Source organism: Peromyscus maniculatus, chromosome 5, assembly GCF_049852395.1.
Source record: "Peromyscus maniculatus bairdii isolate BWxNUB_F1_BW_parent chromosome 5, HU_Pman_BW_mat_3.1, whole genome shotgun sequence".
Taxonomy (NCBI): Eukaryota; Metazoa; Chordata; class Mammalia; order Rodentia; family Cricetidae; genus Peromyscus; species Peromyscus maniculatus.
In genome coordinates, this window is record NC_134856.1 from 88,293,995 (window position 1) to 88,320,336 (window position 26,342).

General features: G+C 38.2%; 1 protein-coding gene and 2 pseudogenes across 1 annotated transcript; 1 reads left to right on the plus strand and 2 right to left on the minus strand.

Moving 5' to 3' along the window:
• Window positions 1-2,681: 2,681 nt before the first annotated feature.
• On the minus strand, window positions 2,682-3,792 carry LOC143266775 (solute carrier family 23 member 2 pseudogene; annotated as a pseudogene).
• A 73-nt stretch (window positions 3,793-3,865) lies between these two features.
• Window positions 3,866-6,761, minus strand: LOC102919616 (solute carrier family 23 member 2-like; annotated as a pseudogene).
• A 2,643-nt stretch (window positions 6,762-9,404) lies between these two features.
• LOC102910385 (aldo-keto reductase family 1 member C13) lies at window positions 9,405-22,710 on the plus strand. The gene is made up of 10 exons (XM_006987818.4): window positions 9,405-9,423; window positions 11,412-11,541; window positions 14,524-14,691; window positions 15,104-15,220; window positions 16,474-16,551; window positions 17,056-17,178; window positions 17,870-17,979; window positions 18,570-18,735; window positions 21,123-21,205; window positions 22,445-22,710. The coding sequence occupies exons 2-10, from the start codon at window positions 11,458-11,460 to the stop codon at window positions 22,485-22,487; spliced, it is 972 nt and encodes a 323-aa protein (XP_006987880.3). The 5' UTR covers window positions 9,405-9,423; window positions 11,412-11,457; the 3' UTR covers window positions 22,488-22,710.
• Window positions 22,711-26,342: the final 3,632 nt, after the last annotated feature.

Consider the following 26,342-nt stretch of genomic DNA (forward strand, 5'->3'; position numbering starts at 1 on the left):
CTACTTCCCTTTTGGGTTGTAAAAGAAAGCCTGATGGTCACTGCCTGGGGAAAACTCTTGTTTGCCTTTATGACCCTGCAAGAATTCAAGCCTGGTGACCTTACTCTGCCAGAAGATTGCTATTGCTTGGGTTTATAACTGCATACCTGAGAGATGAGGGGATGGAGAGGTATAAGGAAAATTGGAGGAAGATTTGAGAGAGAGAACTTGAGGAAAAGATGGAGAAGAGAAAAGAGAATGGAAGAACTAAATGGGTAAGAACTGGAGAGGAAAGAACTAGATGGGGAAGAACTAATTTGAAGGGCTAGAAGACAGTACTAGAGGGACAAGATGGAAGATGAAGAAGACCCAGATGGGAATGAATAAGATGAGAAAGGAGATGGGAGAAGAGCTAAGATGGAAAGGAACTAAATGGATGATAACATATATATGGCAGAACTAAGATGAGAGAATTAGCTTAGAACTTAGAGGGGACAGCAGATAAATATAGAGAGAAATCAGACAAGAAAGGAGCCAGGCATGACAGCAGAATAGAAGCTGTGTAGAGAGAGAACTGACTCAGAAGAATAAAGTGTGTGGACTAAGGAGTTTCATGTATGTAGATTCACTTCCTATCATCAAAGATTATCAGCTGGTTGTAGATTCTTTCTTGACCCTGGGAAGGGACTATCGAGGGGCTGAACTCCCATAGTTCACATTAAATTTCTGCCACAATGATACTGCTTGTACATATGATAATGAAGAATAGATTGGATGAGCCATTAGAGCAAAATTGCAGATAATGTGATAAGACATATTCTATACTTAAAATGCTTCTGCGTAGTGTGTGTTTGTATACATGTGTGTGAAACATGATTTTTCCAACTGCATTATTAGATCAATAGTTCTTTGGTAAATTGTGGTTATTGGTGTAAATTTAATTCACACATATTCATTCATTTTTAATCTAGAGCTTAAAAAGAGTGATGACATCATAACCATTTATGTGTTCAAATACAATTCATTTAAACTCTCACTTTCAAAACTTTATTTCCCAGAAAGTGATTTTATTTGGAACCTTCCCAGTTTAACGTTTAATGTCAAATGTTACTAATGAGTCTTCTGTCTTGTAGACATATAACCAAGCTCCCAAGTTGTCCTTCTAATAGTCATTCTTTATTTCCAGCTAAGTATTTATTATCAAAATGCTTTAGACCATTTATAACCAGAAGATGAGTGAATAGAGCCCAACAATATAATTTCTTACAAGTATATTATGGATGGATCCAATTGTAGCTGTTAGAAGAAAACAGTCTACCCTATGAGAACTCATTTTTTATTCTCTGTGGTATGGGAACTTTTCTCATAAATACTACTTAAAATTTCACATCATGAATCAAAATTTTGGTCTTCACAGAAGCAAATCAAGGATTATTGTTTAAATGTGCTGAAAATTAGTATAACTTGTCCTATTTATCACATGTTGAAATAAGCCTCACAACAAGACTATGATAATATCTAGTTTAAATACTTTAGTGTTTCTGCTAAAAAAAATCCTGTTGATGAATTATGTGACTTGACACTCTTTTCTTTCAGATTTTACTTTGCTTTGTGCTATTGAAAATCAATGTTATGTTGTAGAGAAGCTCTTCTGGTTACATATCTTCAGGGTTCTAAATGTCTTTTGTCTTTATGTCTTTCTCAGGATGTGAGAGATTTTCTGCTATTTCTTCATAGAATAAATTTTCTATAGCCACAGCCTGTTATTCTTATCCATCAGATAGAGTGATGGGCTAGACATACAACCGTGTGTGTGTGTGTGTGTGTGTGTGTGTGTGTGTGTGTGTGTGTGATACATACATGCCTATAGAATCCAGAGGACAATCTGTGTGTCATTCATTAAGCACCATCCACTTTTCTTTGATCATCTCTCACTGACCTGGAGCATGCAAATTAGGCCAGGCTGATTGGCCAGCCAGCTCCAGGCATCTTCCTGTCTCTGCCTCTATAGTATTGAAATTGCATTCTGGTGCCTGCATCCAGCTTTTTTCCCCCTCACAGTCATTGACAACAACATTATAGCGATGTGCCACCTGTCTTAACTCTTAGGTATAACATGGATCCTAATTGGTCTCAATAAAAATCCGGAGCCAGATATTGGGGTAAATGCTGAAAGATCAGAGAGACAAAGGAACAAGCCACAGCCACCTCTCACCTCACCAACTCCTCAGCTGAAAGGGGCTGAGCTTCTGTCTCCCCCCACCTTCTATTCCTCTCTCTACCCTGCCACATCACTTCCTGTCTCTACCTCCCTAGTGCTGGGATTAAAGATGTGACATCCCAAGTGCTGGGATTAAAGGTAAGTGCCACAACCACCCGGCTCTGCTTCTCTTTTAGATTGGATCAATCTTGTGTTGCCCAGGGTGACCTTGAACTCACAAAGATCCATCTGCCTCTGCCTCCTGAGTGCTGGAACTAAAGGTGTGTGCCACTAGCCACTACTGTTTGGCCTCAATGACTATCTAGTGGCTTAGGTCTGTATTCTGATCTTCAGGCAAACTTTATTTGTTAGATTCCAAACAAAGTATCACAACACTTAGGTGAAGGATGCCAGTGAAAATATAAAAATGTACATCTTGTTACTCAGTATGGAACTGTAGTTACATGCTTCACGGTGGCCATGTCACAGGACACAGCAAAATCTAAACTGTGGTCCAGGAGTCTTCCTCTGAACTCCAGTTGTTTTCATTCTTCCCAAAGCCTTTCCAGATGTAGCCTGCAAATGTTGGCTAGTAGGCAGGTAGTTGAAGCATCTGCATTTAAAAAATATTGTTCATGCCAAATGGCAAATTTTAGGAGTTCATGCCACAAATAGACTTATTCCCTTTGCTCACACCCTTCTTTCATTTCCTGATCCTTCTTTCTTATGGGGTACTTGAGATTGTGTTGTTCAAAATAAAAGCCACACATCCTCCTATAAACATCCTAGTTATGAGAAGGTCATGCAATATCTGATCAGTTGCCATTATACCATTGACCAGGGTGTTTTGTCTGAAGTAACTTGGAAGAAAAAGTGCAAAGAAGATGGAAAGTCTAAGCACAAAAAGGTTCCAGGAAGAATTCCAGCTAATGACCTTCAGGTTAGAGAGGTCAATAACTTCCATCATCCCAGAGAGTATGCAGAAGAGGGTTCTGAGCACAGGGTCTAGGAGAGATGTGAAGAGGACACTGAATTTGCCAATCATGCTCAAGCCTGGCATGAATGCTACACCACACTATTAGTCAGAAGTTGCCAACCTTTGTAATCCCCCAAATTCCAATACTGGGAATGGAGTAGGTTGAATTATTTCCAGTACCAAAAATGCTGCAGAAAATACAGGGAAGATCATTCATGAAAATATTCCTGTTTATTGCATGGACAGGATGTGGTTGGGTGCAGGAAAACCTGGCACAAGCATAGTAGTCATCCGTGGAAACAATGGTACTAGCTGCACTGTCCCTGAGAATATCTATGACAGTTGACAAAGCTGAGAATATCTATGACGTTGACAAAGCTGGGAAACCTGGACCAAATTACACATTGCACAACCTGCAGGAAACTCAACAGGCTGAGTGTCCTTTCCAAGTGAATCTGGTCTAAACATCTTCCAGGCACCTCAGCTGGTTTCTGATTCTTCCAGGCTGCTGGTTTGTGTCAGAATCTTTTTGCAGTTTTTCTCCTCTGAGAGTCTTTTTTTTTTTTTGTAGCTCAGCTTTTCACAGTCTTCTTGCCAGCTCTGTCCCTCTCGTCTCAGAAAGACTCTCAGTTTTCATTGCTTACACTATCATGGAGGAGCCTAGTGAATCTAGTCAGTTTCAGGGACTTCCTGATACTACCTTTAGTTGTTTACCTTTCTGCTTTAAGATCTTCCCTAGAAGGTTGGAATGTTTTAATCTTGGAGGAAATTGTTACACCACAAATAGTCAAGGGCCTGATGTACTTTTACAGATACCCAGGCAGGACAAAGATGTAGATGGCTACTTCTTTTACTGAGGACATGATGATAATCCCCTGGATCTGTCAGATGTGGAGATGCCTTATATCTATGTGTAATAGCTCTGGGGTCCCATTGGTAACTGGAATGTTTCTGGTATTAGATTTCTATTTATCCAAGGACGGGATGGATCAAACAGGGCCCCAACATACAAAAGCACTGGCCTGAAACTAGGGGTAACCTGATTCCAAGTGTCCATAGCCTTGTAGTGATTTCCATACAAAAGAAAATGGTCATGATGAACTGGCTGTTGTCACACTGGTCATATCCCACATACATGACATCAGCCAGTAGAGAAGGCACCACAATTGTGCTGTTGAAATATATTAGGAAGTACTGCAAGCCCAGAAATATGCACAAGTACTGGGAAGGAACATCTATAGTTAAATCATATCTGACTTCTGAGGCTCTAGACTCCAAATTCTGTCCAGGGTCTCTACAAGAGAGCACTTCTGTGTGTTGCTATACTTCATTGTGCTGATTGCCTTGAACTCAGTGACTTCATTGTCCTGCTCACCACTGGATGAGTCCTCACCATCACTAAAGATGTCAAGCAATCTACACAGCCATTGATCTGGAGTGGCTGCAGTGAAGGCTTGTTCAAGTCAGGAGCTAAAGACCAGAGGCAGCACTTTTAGTACCTGGAACAACTGATTCTTGGACAGAGATTAATTTCATAAGTGTTGCCTCTTACCACTCAATTATGGCACCAGAATATAGGATGATGTGCTGTCCTGCAAGCTACTGAATCAGGAAAGCTGGTGGTGTAACTCAGTCTGAGTCTGAGGGCCTGGGACCTTGCACCTCTGTTGTCTAAAAGCAGCAGATGAGGGGTATCCCAACTCCAGAAGGCAGAGCCTGCATCCAGCTGTTTACTGTGGGTTCTTGGAATTAAAATTAAGATCTATTGCTTGCAAGCCAAGCATTTTTTACCAACTGAGCAACTTCACCAGTCTATGTAGTCTTTTAGTAATATCTTGGAAATCTTTTATGTTCTCTTATTTATTTTGATCTATCTATCTATCTATCTATCTATCTATCTATCTATCTATCTATCTATCATCTATCTATCTATCTCATCTCATCTATCTATCATTTATCTATTATCTATTGATCTAATCACAACTATATATACATACATACATATACAGATGGAGGGAGGGAGGGAGGGAAGGAGGGAGGGAGGGAGGGAGGGAGAGAGAGAGAGAGAGAGAGAGAAGAGGTTTTTTTTTTTTTTTTTTTTTTTTTTTTTTGGTTTTTCAAGACAGGGTTTCTCTGTGTAGCTTTGCGCCTTTCCTGGAGCTCACTTGGTAGCCCAGGCTGGCCTCGAACTCATAGAGATCCGCCTGCCTCCGCCTCCCGAGTGCTGGGATTAAAGGCGTGGAGAAGAGGTGTTAAAGTAATTTTTTGAAGACTTACCTCCAATAGCTAGTATTTATTGTTCCATTGTTGATACTTCAAACTGAGACTTTTTATTGCACTGATGAATTCATTATTTCTAAAATTTCTATTGGTTGTTTTTTCAACATCTCTCCTTCATAAATTCATCATTCCTATTCTGTGTAGTCTTCTTTAATTCACTAATATGATATTTATATTTGGATTTCATTTGGACTTAAAAATATTTTTTATGGCTGAGCAGTGGTGGTGCACACCTTTAATCCAAGCACTCAGAAGAATGAGGCAGGCAGATCTTTGTGAGTTCAAGTCCAGCCTGGCCTATAGTGCAAGTTTCAGGGCAGCCAGCACTGTTACACAACACAGAGAAACCCTGTCTCAAAAAACAAACAAAATTTCTTATGACATCTTTGTCTAGCATTTAATCAACTTCAGTATCTTTAAAATATGTTACTATGCAGTTATGAGTTTTATAGAGTTTCATATAACCTTGTTTTTCACATTTATATGTTGTAGTAACTTGCTTATCTGTTGGTATGAGTATCTCTTCCAGGTTGTCTGATGGCCTTCTTAGTAATCAACTCTCGACATTCCTCTTAGGATTATCCATAATTTAGGTTTATGTGTAATATTAAGTTTACTTCCCAAATGTACTTCATAAAATTCACTTCCTGTAGCTCCTTTGTGATTGTTGAATTTGGACATATACATATAATATCCAAGTCCAAGGTGCCCACTGGCTCTTAAGTCTTACAAGAGGTAGGACCTTCTGGTAATATAGGTAGGCATGGTATAGACAGCAGAGCATGTGGGTGTATCTTTTGTGCTTTCTAAAACTATAGAAGTACAAGCTCTGTCAGTTAATAAGGTTTTACACAGATACTGTTTGTCTCTGTTACTTTAAAACCATTTAAACGGCTGAACATGGTAGCCTATACCTTTAATCCCAGCCCTAGGTAGGCAGAGGCGAGGAGCTTTATGAGTTTGAGGTCTATATAGAGAGCTCCAGAACAGCCAGGTATACCTAGAGAGACCCTGTCTCAACCAACCAACCAACCTAGCAAGCAAGCAAGCAAGCAAGCAGCCAACCAACCAACCAACCAACCAACCAACCAACCAACCAACCAACCAACAGAAAACCTATTTACACTTTTTTCTCCAATTTGTTAAGTTTCTCTTTGTACACTGATGTGTTCCAAAGGGAGATGTGGGAGTATAGAGCATAGATCCCTTCAGTAGGACTCACATTAGCAATGTGTAATCTGACAGGGTGTGAATTTGACAGGTGCAGAGAATACTTATAGGTGTAATGTCGACAATAGTTATGTTATCCTTGTCTGCTCTCCCCATGATGGCATCTGCCTAGGGGTGGAAACTCAAACAACTTTTCGCTGCCATCATTTTATGATGGGTCATTGATTGGTACCCAATCTATTCTTAAGGTGAATTATTCACCAAAGTTTGAATGAGATTGGTTCATGGTTGGAGCTTCTGTACTTTCCTTCCTGCTAGCCTAGAGTGTTGCTAAGCAGCAGAGTATCCACTCATGGGGTGCAAAGTTGTGGGACTAATGCCTAGAGCTACAAAACAAGCAAACCCAAAAGGTAAAAAACAAAACAAAACAACAAAAAACAAAACCAACAAAAAAACAGTAAAAGAAAAGGGACATCCAGATTCCAGTCCTAGTATTTGTTTGGAAGGTGTACAAGCAAGATATCAGTGCTATGCTAGGGCGCTCCCTGGAGCCCTCTTCTTGTACAACTCTCTAAGTGGGTGTACTTCCTTATTCTCACTCTAGTGGTGTTTTTATGCCATGGGTGCCGGACCACCCCGTTTCTCTTGCTTTTCTGTTATCCAGAATCTTGAGGTTCCACTTTTCTGCTGTTGAATTTCATTTCTCATTTAGGACTGCCCACTTGTGTGTATAGCTGCATGCCTGTTGTTTGATTCAAGTTCAGGGAGGAATGCCTTTATGCTACCATCTGACTAAATGAATTCAAAAATTATATTGTACATTTTAATGGAATGAATATTTTCAATATGTGAGGAAAAAAATATTGTTTAGATTTTTTTGGACCAGTTGGTGGAATTCAAAGAGAAACAATGGAGGCGGTGACCTTGGCTTCTGTGGTATTTTTAAGCCTTTGTGGCTTTGTTTCCTGTATCAGCTTATGGGGGTGGAAGTAGGACTCATTGCCACATGTTGAGGAGCTTAGTCACCATCAATCTGAGGATATGTCACATAAGCCGTGATCTGGGACAAAAGCTATAACTTCTACTTTCCCCTAATTTATAAAATACCATTAAAAATTTATGATTATAACTAAAGAGCTGTGTCCCCACCCTCTCATAACACTAAATGGCAGCCGAGCACACACAGTAAAGAGCAGTCATGAACAACTAGGGCTTTGTGAGGTCATGTGGGTCATGTTAAGAAAAGACACGTTGCTGCATACTGCAAACTTGGGGGAAATTTGGAACAAATATCCTCCTCCATTTGCTTGTATCACAGGACCTGGACTTCTCAGTTTCCATTCTAGTTTCTGCTCCTTTTAAATTTCCTTTCACCAACTCAACCATAGGATGTCTCAGGTATCATTTCACTAATGTCCGTACTAACCCACTCATTTTCATACTAACTTCAGGGCATCTAAGGTGGAAATTATTTTCCTACAGAATCTAAATATGTGTCATTGGCACACCTCTAGGCTTAGCGGCACAACTGTCTTACACACTTAGATGGATACCTGGAAAGTCAAACGTAATGTGTTTAAAATGCAACTCATTGTCTTCCTGGGAAAAATCTGCTCCATTCTCATTTCCTCAGCCAGCTCCTTCAGTTGCTGGCCTTACTAAATTTGGGGAGTTAACATGGAGTCCATTTCTTTTTTCTTACTATGTATGTGATATATCAGAAAGCCATGTTGATTCTATTCTTGAAAAATTGTGGTGAAATTTTATTTGTATGTTAATAAATAGTTTGCCTGGAGATCAGAGGTCATAAGCAGCCATAAACAGAAGTCAGGCAGTGGTGGCACATGCCTTTAATCTGATCACATGGCAGGCAGAGTCTCTGTGTGTTCAACGACACAGCCAAGCAGGGTGACACATGCCTTTAGTCCCAGTACCAACCATAGAGACCTGGAGGTCTGTATAGACAGGCAGTGAGGAGGATGTAAGGTGGCTGGGTTAAGAGCCAATGAGAACGCAGAACAGCAAGGCAATAAAGGCGCAGGTTAGACAGGTAGAGGTTCACTTGGGAAGCTATGGCAGCAGCGTGGTGAGCTAAGTTTAGTTGATGGCTATTCTCTATTTCCCTCATCTCTACAGCTACCACCCCTGTATTTGGCTCTGTGTTTCTTATTTAATAAGACTGTTTAAAAATTCATCTACAAAAAAAGTCATTTTACTCAAACTGTTGGCCATCTTCCCTGCTGGTGCTCTGATCCAAGCCTGTGCCATTTTACATATGAATTGTGAGAAGCCCAAGAGAACTTTATTAATTATGAGATGTCTGAGAGAACTTATTTTCCTCCACACTTTCAGCATCTTCTTAATAAACACAGCCAATGGCCCTTTATAAACATACCTGTCATGTAGCAACTGTAGCTGAGGAGTCATGATTATTTGGCTTTTCTTCCTGTAAATATGAAAAAGCACAAGCAATCATTGAGAAAATCTAAAGAAGAATCAGAACCATTGAGGTAGTAAAGGGATCCCCCAAACCAGAAGGGCAGGGTTGAGATTAGCGTGATGTTGCAAAGCAGTGTAAGTGGAAGAGCCAGACCCTGTAGGAGCTTCAACTTCTGATTCTAAATGTAGTCCTCTCCTTTCTCACCCTGGCAGCACGCGGAAGAAAGAAGCATGACTATGAATGAGACGTGATGCATGTTCCCACATGAGAGAAGTTACTCCTGACGTCACAGTGTCTCACCTCACAGATGCTCTTCAGTTGTTACTACTTGATTCTCTGCTCATTGAAGCTCTCCAGTTTCATACCACGTTGTAATTGGTAGAACAAAATTACTTGGTCTGGAGTTTGTAGTTTTTGGTAACAACACTTAAGATTGGCTTCTCTAGGAAATCAGCTTCCACACTGAAACATTTGTACACACACACACACACACACACACACACACACACACACACACACACTCAAACAGTCTGCAGACAATCAAAAGTAAAGTGTGATAATGTTAAAAAGGAGTTTCATGAGTTCAGTAAGTGGAAGGAGTTAAAATTTCCATCAACAGATGAAGGTGTAAACAAGATGTGACATACATGTAAACAAGATGTGACATACGTGTAAACAAATGCAATACTACCAAGCGCTAGAATGAACTATAGGCTCTTTCAGTTACATTGATAGATCTCTATTTCTGTGCAACAGAAAATATGCACAAATGAAATATAGCTGATACTCTTTTCTATACGATTCATTTTTATGTGGATAGATAATTTGTCTATCCACCACATGCATGTAGTACCCATGGAAGCCAGAAGAGGGTGTGAGATCCCTTGGAGGTACATAACTGTGGACTGCCAAATGGCTGCTGAAATGAAACCTTCATCCTCTCAAAAAGGAGCTGGTTCTCTTAACAGCAGAGCACTCTCTTCAGCCCTCATTATATTTCTTAGTAAATACTTTCTTTTTCAGACTCCAACTTGACAGATATTAATTCTAGGTTGGAAAGAATATAGAAATGTTATTAATTACCATAACTGTTTCTTTCAGAAGAATGAAGTTTTATAAATTTCAGCCTTACCTTGTATAGAATGCACATTGTATGGCCATATTACATAAAAAATTATCACACATTCTGGTTTAAAATGTTCTGTTTTAGTGAAAACCAATATAGTCTATGTTTAATAGAATAAAAAAATATAGAATAGTATCTCATCAATACTTTACATTTACTCTCCCACTCCAAACTCATAGTAATTTGATTATTTTCAGTTTAGTTATGTTATGAATGTTGAATGAGGCTACAAACTATAAAATATTGATCTGCATTTAACATCTTATTTATAGTCATCTAAAATTTGGGCACTGAAGTGATGGCTCAGTGGTTAAGAGTGGTTGCTGTGAGGTCATGGAACCAGAATTGTTGACCAACAATCTTATAACAAGCTAGGTTACCCATGACTGCTGGTAACTACAGCCCCAAGTGATGAGACACTCTCTTCTGGCACACCCAGTACATGTACACAAATATTTCAAAACTGCCTAACAAATGAGTGCTATAGTAATGTTTAAGTCCCCTTGCTTGTTGTAAAACCATATTCAGTAGCTCCCAATTGTTTATATAACACTAAGCACTATTCTGTGTTGTCCCCTTTATGCATTTCAGGATTGTACTCGTGACGATGACAATGGAAACATAGAAGAAAAATGTCAAAAAAAGACTAACCTCTTCTATTTATAATTGTTGACTAAATTTAATTGTTGAGTATCAAAATGTTTTAAATGTTCAATTGTGGCTTCTTTGTTTTTTTAATATGTTTATATGGTGAGTTGGAACTCATCTCCAATGATGGGTGGTCAAGTGAAGACTTCATAATGATCAAAGGACAATAAATGTTTGAAATATTATAATTATTCAGTCACTCTCTTCTCCACAAATATAACATATGGGATAATAAGAGAAAATTATAGAAAACAAATACTTTAGCAGTATATAGTACTTTGTTTAAAATTCATCCTTCATATGAAAATGAGTGGTTTCCTTTCTTCCATGAGAGATACTGCTTTAACTTCATGGCCTCCTCCTTTCTGTCAGCTGTCCATTAGACAGGCAATAGTAATATTTAAACAGTAGGTATAGAGCAGTATTGTTTAACCATTACACAGACAGTAGCACTTATTAATCATTAGCTAGGGAGTAGAAAGGGTTAATCATTAGCGAATAAGTAGGAATGGTTAACCACCAGAATGGGAGTGCCCCTTGTTAGCCATTAGACAGGAAGTTGATATATAATGTTTACCGCATTCCCCTTTAGGGCACTGGAAGATTCAGGACGTGCTTAGGCAGAGAAGTTGCAAGCCATGAGTTCCAAACAGCAGTTTGTCAAACTAAATGATGGCCACTTCATTCCTGCTCTGGGTTTTGGCACCTATAAACCCCAAGAGGTAAGACTACATGATTCTCAGTTATTTCCAAGGTAGAGATATTCCATGTACAAGAAGGCAGACAGTTAGGCTTGTCCTGCATCAGGGTTTGATTGAGTCCCTACTTGTTTATTAATTTTGTTAAACAGAGGTTACAGCAGCATCTACAATTGGTGGCTGTGGGTAGGAGACCAAGCTGGTTCCCTACATAGGCAGAGTCAGGATTCTGGCAGAACAGGGTCTTTCTCCATGCTTGCACTTCTCTGGGAGAAAGTTCCCTGCTCCTGGTGATCCAGCAGAGAGGCATGCTTAATGGAGAACAAAGGGAAGGCCTAACTCTGAAAACATTTTCTTTGAGGATGAATGTTAATGATGGAGCTATAAGGTACATGCCTCAGTGGCATCGGATTATTTACTGTAACTCAGTCAGGAACTTCAGGGATAGGAAGAAAGATTTCCTTTTTATCTTGTCTGGTTATTCTTGTTGTAGGCTTGGGAGCCTGGACTTGGCAGGATGTGGCTGTGTTTTTTCTCTTGGATTTGTTTTTCTGACACTGACCTACCTGTGGGTTTACTGTTCTTATTTGAAGCCTCTAAGAGTGAACTTGGTATGAATCTCAAGGCTCTGAGCTCCAGACTTAAAGGGACATATTCTTGACCTAACAATTCTGAGCACAAAATGCTTTTCCTATGTCTATGTTTCTCAGTTTGATAGAAGAGAATAACTTCCCCAGATTGCCAATCAGCTTTCTTGGTTGCAGTGTGAAAGAGGACCTCTATGTTTATGTCTACAATCCATGACACTGTTTTTCCTTTCAAGGAGGAAAGACACAGGGAAATCTGTGTGGTGACTCAGAGAGTCTCCTTGGAGATGAATGTATGAAACAAATATTTGAGGAATATTTCACTTTTGTTTTGGGGTAGTCTTCAGCATCGCAGAGTGAATACTGCACCAGAGCTAAGCTCTCCCGTGTACAAATTCTCAACTGTGAGAAACTCACTGGAGTTTGTAATGCATAATTACGATAAGGGGAAGGAGGACCTAGTAAAGATGAGTGTGAATTATTGGTCTTCATTAACGCATGTTAGGTTTAGAGCAATGTTGCTGTGGGAAAACTCATTCAGTTCAGCCATTGTCTTTGGGGTACAAGCCCTAGGGCGTGGCTTCGTCTGTATGTGGCACCTTAAGAGCTGAAGGAGAGTCGTCGTGTACTCTCTTGGATGGTCAGAGGCCTGATTGTTGGTTCCCCAAAACCCTAGACAGAATGGAGGACAACACAGCTGAATAAGCAGTGGTGTTTACTTGTCCTGTGTCTGTGAGTGTATTATCCCCATTCTATATCTCAATAAATTCTAGAGATACTTTCACAGACTCCTGAGGGTTCACTTAACACATGGTGGGCTCCAGAACTGAAAACATCAAAGTGTGCCATTTCTTAACCTGGAGCGAATTTCTTATTTTGTAAACCTCCCGAGACTTTAATTCTGTGACAAAGGACCACTCCCCTTAACTTCAAATTTGTACATTTCCTTACTATTAGATTTATGCATGTAGAGATAGAGAAATCTGGAGAAATATACAGGATTTGTTTCTTTTGCAAAGTGGCACAAAAATCAGGATCAGGTCAAGTCCAGTGCTAAAGCCTCAGTGTTGCAGAGTGGCTTTAATCTTTGATGATTCAGGTCTGGTATCCACAGAAAGTGATACAAGCCAGAATTTAAGTCACTGTGCGTTTTCATGGAAAGATAACAGTAGAAATGATTAAAATAGTCAGAAATGGCTGTGTGATTTCCTTTTTAACCCCTTTGTATAATTTTTATGTTTACATATGAATTTGTTCCCTGGGTATGTGGATGCTAGAGGTCAAAGTCTCCCTCTGCTGGTCTCACTTTGTTTTTGTGAGGACTGCCTCTGAGTCTGGAACTTCCTGATTCAGCTAGACTGGAGTCCAGTGAACTCCAGGGAGCACCCTGACTTTGTATCCCCAAGCACTGGGATTGCATGTGTATACTATTATGCCATACTCTGACTTTACATGAGGGCTGGGGGTCTGAACTAAGATTCTGAGAGTTGTTAGCAAACACTTTATTGATTGAGACATCTCCCCAGCCACAATCTTAAATCCTTTAATAAAAGAACTGTCATATCATTATCCAAATCACACAGTCAGGCAGTAGTTTTAGATTTAATTCCAGTTGTATCTATTTTAAACAAATGATCTTAGGCTGAAAGGGCTGACACCCCAAATGACTAATCTCGAATATGATGTAGGTAATTTATTTTTTAATGAGGATATATTCCTAGGGTCAATTTTCTCTTCCTGTTAGTATTTAGGTCTGTCAGGTAAAGAGAATGAATATACAGAAAGACTGGCCTAGGACACTGTTCTCTGCCCAACAAGTCCATAATATTAACCTGGCCTTGCTTAGTGTCTGTGATCTTTGCTTTCTTATCCCTTTGTGGCAACGTCTTAGCTGGGGTCAAGGAGGACACTGTTCTCCTTGTAATTGTGCTTTATCCCAAGCAGATTTCCTTGTGTTCATTTTTGCTTAGTAACACCACTACATAAATTGAGTGTGACTTTCAAGCAAACAGTTGAACCCAAGGTGAGCTTGGCATTCATCAGTGCCAATAAGTATCCAGGACTGCATGGGTATAAAGAAGTTTTCAGATGTGAAAGTCTTGCTATTAATTAGGAAAGACCCCAAGAAAGCAATTTTGACTCATTGCCTGAAATGTGGGACAAAATATAGGCAACCATTTGAGTCTGTGGAGATACTCCATTTTCTGTGACATCTACAATGTTTCTGGAGAATTTGTTGTGTTTTGTAGAGTAGAAAGTGGAAATTCAAGGATCGGGGACTAGGCTCTTGCCTAACAAGTGATCTGAGGATGACTGAAATACAAAATTCTTTCTAATCTAGTATACTCTCATCTAGGCTTATTCTGAACTAGGTGTCATAACATGCATCTCTAAATACCTCTTTTGGTTGTTCCTCTAGGTTCCCAAGAGTAAGTCACTGGAAGCTGCAAACCTAGCTATAGGTGTTGGGTACCGCCATATTGATACTGCTTTTGCATATCAAATAGAAGAGGAGGTTGGACAGGCGATTCAAAGCAAAATTAAAGCTGGCATTGTAAAGAGAGAAGACATGTTCATCACTACAAAGGTATTGTTTTTATAGTATGCAAGTGTGCAAATTATTGAAATATAATATAAGGAAGTGAAAATTATATTACTTGATCAGAAGTTGGTTAAAGGAGTCAGTTGCAGAAATGGTGAGTGAAAGTAATAGTGGATTATAATGTTTATGAAAAATATTTCAGTTGTTGGATGTTATTAGTAGTATGTGTTTTATTTCTTGAGTAATTTCCTTTCATTGTTCAATAAACAAGCTACCAATAACAAAAATATATAATTGAGTTCACATTGTTAACTAGGAGTAAAGTAAATTCTGGTATAAAGGGAATGATTATAACTTTCCTTCAAGTACAAAACATATTTCAGTATTAGGATTAATAAGTGGGCATGTTTATGCAATCTATTAATTGATCACAACTTGTGTTCTTCAACTTCTGTAGCTTTGGTGCACTTGTTTTCGGCCAGAGCTGGTCCAGTCTAATTTGGAAAAATCACTGAAAAGACTTCAACTGGACTATGTCGATCTTTACCTTATGCATTACCCAGTGCCGATGAAAGTAGGTGATTTGTATTGTCAAATGTACATATTTTTGAATGGGGGCATGGAAATAATTTTTATGGATGGTTGAGACAAGTTTCCATTATAATTTCATATAACTTCATATAGTTAGTTTGTGTTATTAAACTTCTGAGTAGGTTCTACAAAGAGTTTAATGGATTATGAAATGAGGTGTCCAAGAATTTGTCAGAATCACAGAGTAGAAGTAACTTCCAGAAAATCTTGTATGTACACATCTTTCACATTTATTTGTATTACTAGGTGTTTGCTTGGGTCTTGCCCCTATTTTCTCTCTTATTGGTAATAGAGGCCCAAGATAGTATCAGCTTCAAGGTCATTGACACTTTATGGCCTCTCTGCATCTTTTGTATCATAATCAATCTTGCATTCAGTCCTGATTGGCTATCCTTGGCTCTCATGCCTGCCCTTGGGACCACGTGTATTTATACTTATTATTTATACTGGGACTAGATTCATATAAATTCTTGGTGGAGGTCAAGGCCATGCATTGATTGGGCTTCCCTGTGAATAGGAAACATTTTCTTTTTTTTTTTTTCAAAAGAAAGAGTAGATAAAAGAACACAGGTCAATTAGTAGGTCTCATTTTGTTGTTTGAAAATATTATTTAGGTGCAAGAATTATATATATTTGTGTGTGTTTAATTAAAAACAATTAAAGAAAGAGAGGGCATGAATTTGAGAGACAGCAAAGGCATACATGGGAGGGTTTGGAGGGAGGAAAGGGAAGAAGAAAAATGTTGTACTTATAATTTTAAAAATAAAATTATTATAAGAAAGAAAATATTTAATTACTTATATAATTAACATAAGAAAATATAGCAAAACTGAGCTGCTAAAGGTAATTTGTACAACTCTACATGTGTATCACTTTGCAAACACAGTGCATAGGATGATGGCTCACTACTTTATGGCTGTTTATTGTCTTATTTCATGATAGTCTTTAAAATTTTTTTAAAATATTTGTTTAATATGTATGGGTGTTTGGCTTGTGTGTATGTCTGTGCACTATTGTCTGAGGAGCCCAGAAGAGGGCATTGCACATGTAATGCATTTACAAATAGATGTGACCCATACTGTAGGTGCTGTGAGTTAAACCCAGGTCTGCTGAAAGAGAAGCCAGTGCTTAATCACTGAGCAATATCTCCAGCTCCTCTAAGACATTTTTAAAAGCCTTACTATAGGCGACACAAATGTTCTTGTGTGATTTATTTAACAAACATTTCTCTTCCAGCCAGGGGATGATGATTTTCCAAAAGATGACCAAGGGAAAGTACAACTGGACACAGTAGATTTCTGTGTCACCTGGGAGGTGAGTGCCTTTCAAAAGGACAATAGAGCAAGCAGAAGGAGGGAGAGCCAGCTCATTTTCCCTTCAGTATAGAAATTCATTTACATGCATACATAGTTGCTGGAGTAGAAGGGGAGAAATGTATTACTAAAATGTAAGGGATGGAAAATGAAGAAGCACTCAGAATGATAAGGAATATGTGTTATTTTGCCACCTTATCTAATAGCATCCTCAAATTTCTAGTGATGTCATAGAAATATATCTTTGCCTGGCATCTTATTCTTAATATCACCATTATCTTGACTTCTTCATATTTAAGTCCAGTGATCACCTGGGCAATATACCCCTCCCTACCTTTTTTTAGTGTCTGTAATAAAACTTAGGGCCTTGTATATACTAGCAAGTGTTCCAATGCTGAACTGTATGTCTCACTCTAGATAATTTTTTTAAACGGTTCCATCTTCTATTTATATTGATGTAGCCAATTGCAAGTATGGCCCTTCACAACCTCTTTCTCATCACCAGGCATTGGAGAAGTGTAAGGATGCAGGATTGGTCAAGTCTATTGGGGTGTCCAACTTTAACCACAAGCAGTTAGAGAGAATCCTGAATAAGCCAGGACTTAAGTACAAGCCTGTCTGCAATCAGGTAAGGATTCTCATTCCCTCCTCATTTCTCATGCTTTTCCTCACTCTGTACTGCTGACACTTGTCCATTTGCCCTCTGTAGAAGTGATTTTCATTTTGTGGAAAAGAGGATTCTGAGAGCAGTAGCATTGCTTCAAAACATGGAGGAGATTATAAATTTAACCTTGGACTATTAAAGTATTGATGAGAATGGGGATATAATTTATTACCCCACTGTTGGCGAATGTACAAATTTAAAGTTAGTCCAGTAGGCAGAATTTGCGGCCAGGGGAAAGTGATTTTCTCCTTGAACTGCGAATAATGAGGAAGCATCGGACATTTTGTTGAGATATTGAGTTAAAATAAAATCACTTAGTGTTCAGCACTTAAGTGGAGTTCAGATGCTTGTCACCATCTTATTATGGTCCTTTCTGATGATTTTATTAAGCTTAGCAGCTGGCATCTTTACTCATGAACTTCCTTGCTGACCCCTAACTACTTTTTGACACAAAAACTTGCACAGTCAAATTTTGTTTACAGAATCTTTGAAAATTAGTTCTTTTGCCTTTCAAGAAAAATTGCAACTGTTTTAAATTCAAAGGTGATATTGCATATAATTTTCTTAGTCTACTTTATTGACTTTAAGCATTTTTATTCATCATAATATGAACATATGATACAATCTGATATCTTTCTATAATACTCTTTCATAGGTTGAATGCCATCTTTATTTAAACCAGAGTAAGCTGCTGGATTACTGTAAATCAAAAGACATTGCTCTCGTTGCTTATGGTGCTCTGGGAACCCAACGATATAAAGAATGGTAATATGAAAAAGAGTATACCTGAAGCAAGACTGTCAATTAGCATCATGACACTCAGTTCTCAGGGAGAGAGGGATGTTTCTTTAGAAGAACATGGTGAAGCAGAAGTTGGTGTTTCAGGGACTCCTGAGTAGCCCTGGAGTCAGTTTCTTTTCCCATCGCTCTGACAGAATATTTGTACAAGAGAAACTTCAGGGAGAAAGGGCTGATTATGGTGCACAGTTCCAGGCTACAGACCATAATGGTAGGAAAGTCAGGGTGTCAGGAGCTGGAAGCCGGTGGTACCTTCATATTACAATCAAAACGCAGAGAATGACAGAAGAACACTAATGATCTCAGCACTTTCTCCATTTATACAGTCCAGGGGAATGGTTGCAGTCACAATTAATATGGGCCTTCCCACATCAATTCTCATAATAAGATAATGCCCTACAGGCATCCCTGAAGCCCATCTTCCCAATGATTCTAGACTTTGTCCAGTTGACAGTTATCCATAACCATCATGTCCAGTCTAGTGTATGCCCTCTACTGTGATTTGAAGCAACACCAAAAACCTTGGCCTCAGCAGCTCATTTTTACTTTTCTGCTAGGGTGGACCAGAACTCTCCAGTTCTCTTGAATGATCCAGTTCTTTGTGATGTGGCCAAAAAGAACAAGCGAAGCCCTGCCCTGATTGCACTTCGATACCTGCTTCAGCGTGGGATTGTGCCCCTGGCCCAGAGTTTCAAAGAAAATGAGATGAGAGAGAATTTGCAGGTGATGAGCTCTCCTTCTCAGGGTCGTTATATAGCATCTTCCATGTGCTTGCTTCCTTCAAATTTCTGTGAACATTTTTTAGTTCAAGCCTATATTTCAAGCATTTTATATACATGTGAGCTTTCAGGTGCATTGAGAAATGTTTTACCTACAACATAAACAGCAGCTTGACTTGACAATAGTGTTGGAGATGATGTAGAATTTGCTTTGCTTTTTTAGCTAATTACTGGATACCCCTTTCCTATGCATTTCTTTTTTTTTTTATTTTGTGAAATGAGGGATCTGGATTGAGTAACTTTGTATAAATTTTTATGGTTTTTCTTTTAATTCTATGTATGTTGAGATATGCTAATACTCATTATATGCATGTATATTGATTAATTGTATGTTTCTGCCTTACTCATTTACCTGAGTTTTTTTGAAATTTCACATAAGTATACTTTATTATAGTATAAAATATTAGTACTTAGTAAAGAAACCATTCTTAAGTAGTTTAATATAAATAACTATTTAAGAATATTCTTTGATTTAAAACATTTGCTTTACTTTAGCCTGGACTCAGTGAAAATTATCTGTCTTTGCTGAGTTGCACATCTCTTCAAGGAACTCTTGTACATATATTCAGGACAATGCTGCCTCTCCGTCTCAGTGGACTGATCTTCTCCTCAGTTCCATATAGGTTTCCTACAACTGACAAGTTTACCAGGTTTCTGCACTTAGCCCTAAACCAAGCCAGTGAGAAGCGTTTTATGACAAGCGCAGGGTTGAAGAATCAGTTCTTCTGTCATGTTCAAGTGTCCAGTGAAAGTTGCACAGCTGCCAAGATTCAAGGGGTGACAAGTAGATATCTCTTCCGTGGGGGAAAATGTAAGTCACTTCAACAGTGTGCAGATCAAGAGTGTGGATTGGTTCCCAAAAGCCAGCCAATGCATAGGAGACAGCCCTTGCTCCCTGTAGATGTAACCAACTGACTTATTAAATAAGAAACACAGAACCAATGCAAAGAAGAAAGCCAAGAGATCAGAGCTAAAAGCCTTACCCGCCTGCTGCAGCTAACCTCTTTAGCCAAGAGATCTCTCCGAAAGAGAGCTACTTCCTGTGTGTTGGTCTTTATATAGTCTTTCTGTTCTGCCTTCTCATTGGTTGTAAACCCAAACACATGACTGCCTCATCACTGCCTGTCTGTAGAGACTTCCAGGTCTTCTATGGTTGGTATTGAGATTAAAGGCGTGTGTCTCCAATGCTGGCTGTATCCTTGAACACACAGAGATCTACCTAGCTCTGCCTACCAAGTGCTGGGATTAAAGGTGTGTACTACCCCGCCACGCTCTTGCTATGGCTCTAATAGCTCTGAATCCCAGGCAATTTTATTTATTAACATACAATTAAAATCACTTTTCAGTACAAATAAAATACCATTATAGCTCCCACTGCTAGGAGTCCCACAAGTAGACCAAGCTACACAATGGTCACACGTGTGTGGAGGACCTCAGTTGGTTCCATGCAGGCTTTCTGGCTGTTTGTCCAGACTCTGTGAGCTCCTACAAGTCCAGGTTGTCAGGCAAGAGTCCCCTTCCCTATTTTACCAAGGCTTTGTGTTATTTCCACTTAACTGTTTTCTAAATTGTAGTTTTTATATATTGTAAAGCATGGATCCAGAAAGATGTATGTAAATTTAAATGACTTATTCAGAATAATTACATTTATGAAGTCTTTTCTGTGTTCAATTGTTTTATTTACTCTCTCCCACTACCGTAATTATGTGTCTTACTAGATTCATAAGTTGTTACACTGTTGACAAATTTCCTTGTTCATCCCTCCATCCTTCTCTGTCTCCATATTTTTAAGGCACCAAGAGATTTATCACTTCATATGTTTTAAGATGTGAACAATTAGTGACAGTCATTTTGAAGTTAAAATGTCTCAAATTTAAATAAGAAGGTCCTTTTGAAAGCCAGCTCTTTTATCCTACATGAACATGATATAATTAGAATTTGGATGCATCTTGAGTTACATAATATTGAATGAGCAATTGTTTACATTTTAGTTATTCATTGATTTATTACAAAATGTAACTTCCCATGCAAATGACTGTCTTGTGTGATATATTTCAAAAATTTGCTTTAGATTTCTTGGCAACTATGTAGGCGATGCCACTGTCTTTGAATGATGTTAAATGTTTCGTTTGTATTTTCTCATCTGTGGCACTGTGTAATTTTAATATATCTCAAAAGCAGTTTTCTTTCATTTTTACTTAATATTTATTAACCATGGATGTTTTGTTAAACAATGTTCATTATTTTTAGAAACATATGTACTACTCACATTGCCTTTGAGACATAAAATCTCATTCATTCAAATGCTAAAACCTTTTGTTTTCCTGAAAGGTTTTTGAATTCCAGCTGTCTCCGGAGGATATGAAAACCCTAGATGGCCTGAACAAAAATTTTCGATATCTTGCAGCTGACTTGTAAGTATTCTTAATAAACACCTCACCTCAATTTGTTTCCGGTCCAAGAATCTCCCTCGCTCTTCCATTCATGATGGTTCAGAAACCAAATGTCCTATTTATCTGTAGCAAGTTTCCCATGGGGATAGTTCATACAGCATTTGTCCCTAGGTTTTTGAAAATAAGCGTGTGTCATCACAAAACAGAGAAAGTTTTGAAAGACATGTTCAAAAGTAAGAAAAGAACCTTCAGGAAAAAAACACTATTGCAAAGGAGCATTAATAGCCACCCCAAAGATCTTTAGTTTCCCTTCATGCTCTATAGTTACAAAATTTGATACTGGAAATAGGTTATAAATTTCAAATGAAGATTGCATATATATATATGTACATATTCATCTATCTATCATCCATCTATATCTTCTGCTTGTTGGAATTTTAATTCTCAATAGAAATAAATATGATAATGTTTGAAGGAGAATTGGAAAATCTACAATACCATGTAAAATTGGTATATGTGTTATCATTAGTAAGATTTTTTTAGTAGAGAGCAGAATGAGGCAAACGAGAGATCTAGCTCAGTGAGTGAGCCATTGTTGTAAGTAATGAATAATTCTTGTCACACTTTAACAATTAATGATTTTTATCTCTGTATATTTTGGATTGTTATTTATATATAGAGGTCTACATATTATACAGTTAGCTCCTTGGACATGGATGCCCATCCTATTAATACCATTCTTTCCTTAGTCTAATACATTATTTTGTGCATAATGGGAAGTGAGTGAATAATTAATGGGTTACTAATAATTAAATGGAAGTGAAAGTAGTAGGCATAAACCATATTTTAAGGCATATTAAGGCATTTTCATGTTGATCAATATCTAGAGTTATCTTGAACTAAAGTGACTCATTTTTTCTCCTTTCTTTGGAGACTGAAGTTCGGAAGGATTTTTGGCTCTTCTTTCTTTGATTGGTGAAAAAATGAAGCTAAGGGAGATGAGTCTTTATGAACACTGGTCTTTGTGTGTTCTGTTCTAGGCAAAGGGACATAGTTGGAAAAATTTATAAATAAATAAATAATATTTTAAAAACATTTCTAATCAATGATTGTAAGTGACTGTAAGAATATCACCTTCTGCAACATGTCAGGGAATGAAGAGATTAACTTCCACCTCCATGGTGACTTCCTAGATGTCACGTCTTTTACACTGCAAAAGTGGATCACACAATGCATGCTTGTTTTTATTTCCTATTTCAGTTTTGTTGGCCATCCCGAATATCCGTTTTCTGAGGAATATTAACATGAAGACTTTGTCATGACTCTGACTCTGACTGAAGTTATGGTGTGTGGACAGTGATGTTGGTGATTTGACACAGATGCTGTTTGGTGGATGCCTCATTTCCAGTCAATCTAGGCTGCTTAGCAACTCTCACATTCAGCTGAAACTCCGGCTAACAGTCTTGAAAAAAGGGGATTCAATTTTTATGATGCTTCAAAATAAATATAACATGTTCTCCTCAAAAGATACTTTATTTTATTTTACTTTTTAAATGAATCATTATGACACAAAACTGGTTTTGGTGGAAGTCTGTGGGTAGTGTTTGGAGATGATGATTTCCATTTTATAAATATTTCAGACTTGGGTTAGGTGGTATTTTCAGACCAGGGAATGGCTGTTAGTAGTTGTTTATGAGTCAGTGGTCCTCTAGCCATGAGTCAACAAGAAAACATAGCACACAGTCTGTGATTTTCAGTCTGGAAGGTGAGACACACATGGAAAAATTGACCAACAGTTCTCAGGCTCTCTCTAGCTGTTTAGCATTAGAGTCTTGGAACTGGAGAGTGAGGCATTCCTGAAAAGGTTAGACTAAAAAGGTGACATGAGAACCAGCCTAATAGGACCATTCAAATTCAGGATGGGGGACTTCAGGAGGAGGGAGTTGATCATAGCTCTACCTAGAAATGATGCCAAGGTTGATTTTTCCCCCTAACTTTTTTCTTTCTCTTTTCTTTTGTGAAGATAATTACATCTCACAAACAAAAGGAGATTTTCACAAATTTAATCCAAGAACATATCAGAGAGTTATTCGTAGCATTATTTTTGTAAAGATACAAAAAAGAGAATGAATTTTAATTTTAATGAATTTAAAAATACTTACAAGAATTGTGATGCATTGATGGAATGTGATCTCCGAATCCCTGAAAATTTAGTGTGTAGAGATGTCAACACGATGTTGGACTAGGAAGCTTCAAATTTTTCCCCTGGAACCATCAGAAAAACCATGTAACCTAGGCTAACTGTCTAGTAGGCTCTGGTAAGCAGTCAGCTGTTTACAGAAACCAAGTAAAGATGCAACTGTTAGTAACAACAGGATCCCCAAAATAGGTAGTTTTACATCTCACACTGAGAAGATCTACCTGCCTGGGAGCATGTGGTCTTGATATATAGGTGGCCTCAACAGTTACCAGTTTTTTTCTTTCAAAGCAACTGATCTTATAGGACCCAGTATACCAAATCTGTGCTTATCATTTCAGAACAATTTTCTTAATACTTCCATTCTCACATAAAGCCTCACCTCATAAATAGCAGTTGACATTAGATAGCAAGTCTAGGTTTATGGTGCTTTCTTTAGGAATTTTACAAATTATTTCCCACAGAATCTTTATGTGCCATAGAAAATATTTTTTTGCATATGAAAATGACTAAAATGATGACCAATAGCTTTTTCTCAATGTTTAGAAAATTGACAAGGAATTTAATGTTTTAGGAAAGAATTGAGTACTTAATATACCACTACCCCTTTCCCATATTAATTCTAATTTACTATTGCTCAATATATTTTTTGAAAAAAAATATTTTTATTTTATGCATATGTATGCTTGTCTGTATATATGTCTGTATACTACGGGAGATTAGAAGATGGTATTAGTCCCTTAGAACTGGAATTACAGACGATTACGAGCCATCATGTGGGTACTAGGAATCAAAACCTAGATTCTCTGGAAAAGAATCAATTTCTCTTAAATGAGTCATCTCTCCAGACCATGTTGCTCAATATTTTGATCTTCGTTTAGATTCATAACAGCCTATAATCTTGTGGATTCACAAATGTTACAAAATTCTAGGAGATTTTAGATGTGTGGAAAGTGCAATGGAAGATGGGTGTGTAGCCTTTGTTACCTTCACTTGCAATTGTTAGGATATCTCTACGATATAAACCTACATCATATTGGCTGAAGTATCACAGAAATATTTACTTCCACAACAGGAAGTGTGGTGAGAGACCATACTCTGGATATTGTCCACTGAGCATCTTTATCTTCTTCCCTCTCTACTGGCACTAATCCTGTGTGTTGACTTCATGGGGGAATGAAGCTACAGTAACTTCAGATCTCATGGAGCAGTAGTACAATAGCCAACAGGAAAAAAAATCCATCCTTTAAAAGCTTCACTTACAAAGTAAAATTGAATAGTGCCCTAGCATAGTCCTCCCTCACGTAGCATTGACTATGAATGGATCATGTGAAAAACCAATGAAATTAACAAGAATGTCTGAAACAATTACTTTAGAGGGAAAAAGGCATGATTGCTGCAGTCATAGGGAGAAAGTGATGATATTATTGAAAAGAGAGTTTCTCACCTTACCTAAACTTACAACTGCTTGGCATGTTTTGAATGTTAGTCATGCATGCTTTAAAAAGAGTATGTATGCATAGGATAGGGACTCAGCTTTAAATACATGGGTATGTGCAGAACTCTTTCTGTTACAGTCACATTTCTGTCAAAAAATGATGATAAAACAGACTAATAATTGAAAACAAAGGCTATACCCATCAGCAAATAATTATGAATAACAAATTATGGAGAGAATTATAGCAGATAATCCACAAATACTGATAAAGGAACTATTTATTTAGAAATTATATTGGGGAGAACAACTCACTAAACAGGATAGGCAAAATTGTCACAGAGTCCTGAAAGGCTGATGTCCTGTCCCATGCTGCTCCTGCTGCCTGAGTCAGTCCACACCATCTAACCCATGATCGAGAGAAGGGGCCTAAGGCATTTGTGCCCCTCAGCTTAAGCTAGCCCCTGAGGCCAAGCCTTAGAGGCTGGTACTTCAAGGTCATAGGTGGAACAGGTACCCACTACATCTCCCCTTTTGTCTAAATAAGTAAGGACTAACCTGATACAAAACTATATACAGTTGGAATGGTTAGCAAGTATTTTTCAGGAGAGGGGAAAAGTAGTGACATAAACAAAATAAAAATACAACCAACAAGAGCAACATCAAACAAGAAACACACACTAAATGTTCAGAAATAGCCAGACCATAGGTAAATTTCAAGTTACAGAGATTACTCCAATAGCTGTCCTATCCTTAAGAATCTATCTTTAGTACCTAAAATGTTCAGTAGCCCAGGCTGGCCTCGAACTCACAGAGATCCATCTGCCTCTGCCTCCCAAGTGCTGAGATTAAAAGGTGTGCACCACCACTGTCCAGTCACTGACAGACCATTTTCAGAAGCAGAAATTTTGAAAGACTATCTTACCCTGTCTTGGCAAGGTTCAGCAGCTGCATTTCCTTGTGTCCTACTCATCCAGAAAGGACAGTGTGCATAAGGTCAGCACCCGAGGCAAGGGCAGTTCTTGGCCCAGCAAGCCAATTTTTTTTTTTTTTTTTTTTTTTTTGCCAAAGACTCTTCCATATGGAGAGTCTTTGAGGCCCAATATTCTCTTGGGAGTAGACTGGTGCTGCCAGGAGCAATTGTGTCTCACATCAACAGAATTCTAAGTTATCAAAACATTTAAGTGTCACATCCTCTAGGTCTATGAAGTGTTTGAAGATTACCTATCCATCTGACATATATTTCTGTAAATCTGGAAAGCCCAACTAGTGTAACTATAGATATGACAAGCATGGGTAACTATTAATCTGTAAGTCTTATCTACCTAAATAACCTAAGGACTAAGGCTTCACATTATCAAGGTAAACAATCTGTAAACAGATGTACAGTATGAGACAATAACCTCAAAATTGTGACAATATCCAAAATATCTTAATCAGAGCTAAAAGTTTATAGTGCAATGTGACGGGACAAGCAGCTCTCCCCTCATCTTAAACTAGCCACTGAGGCCATGCCCTAGAGGCTG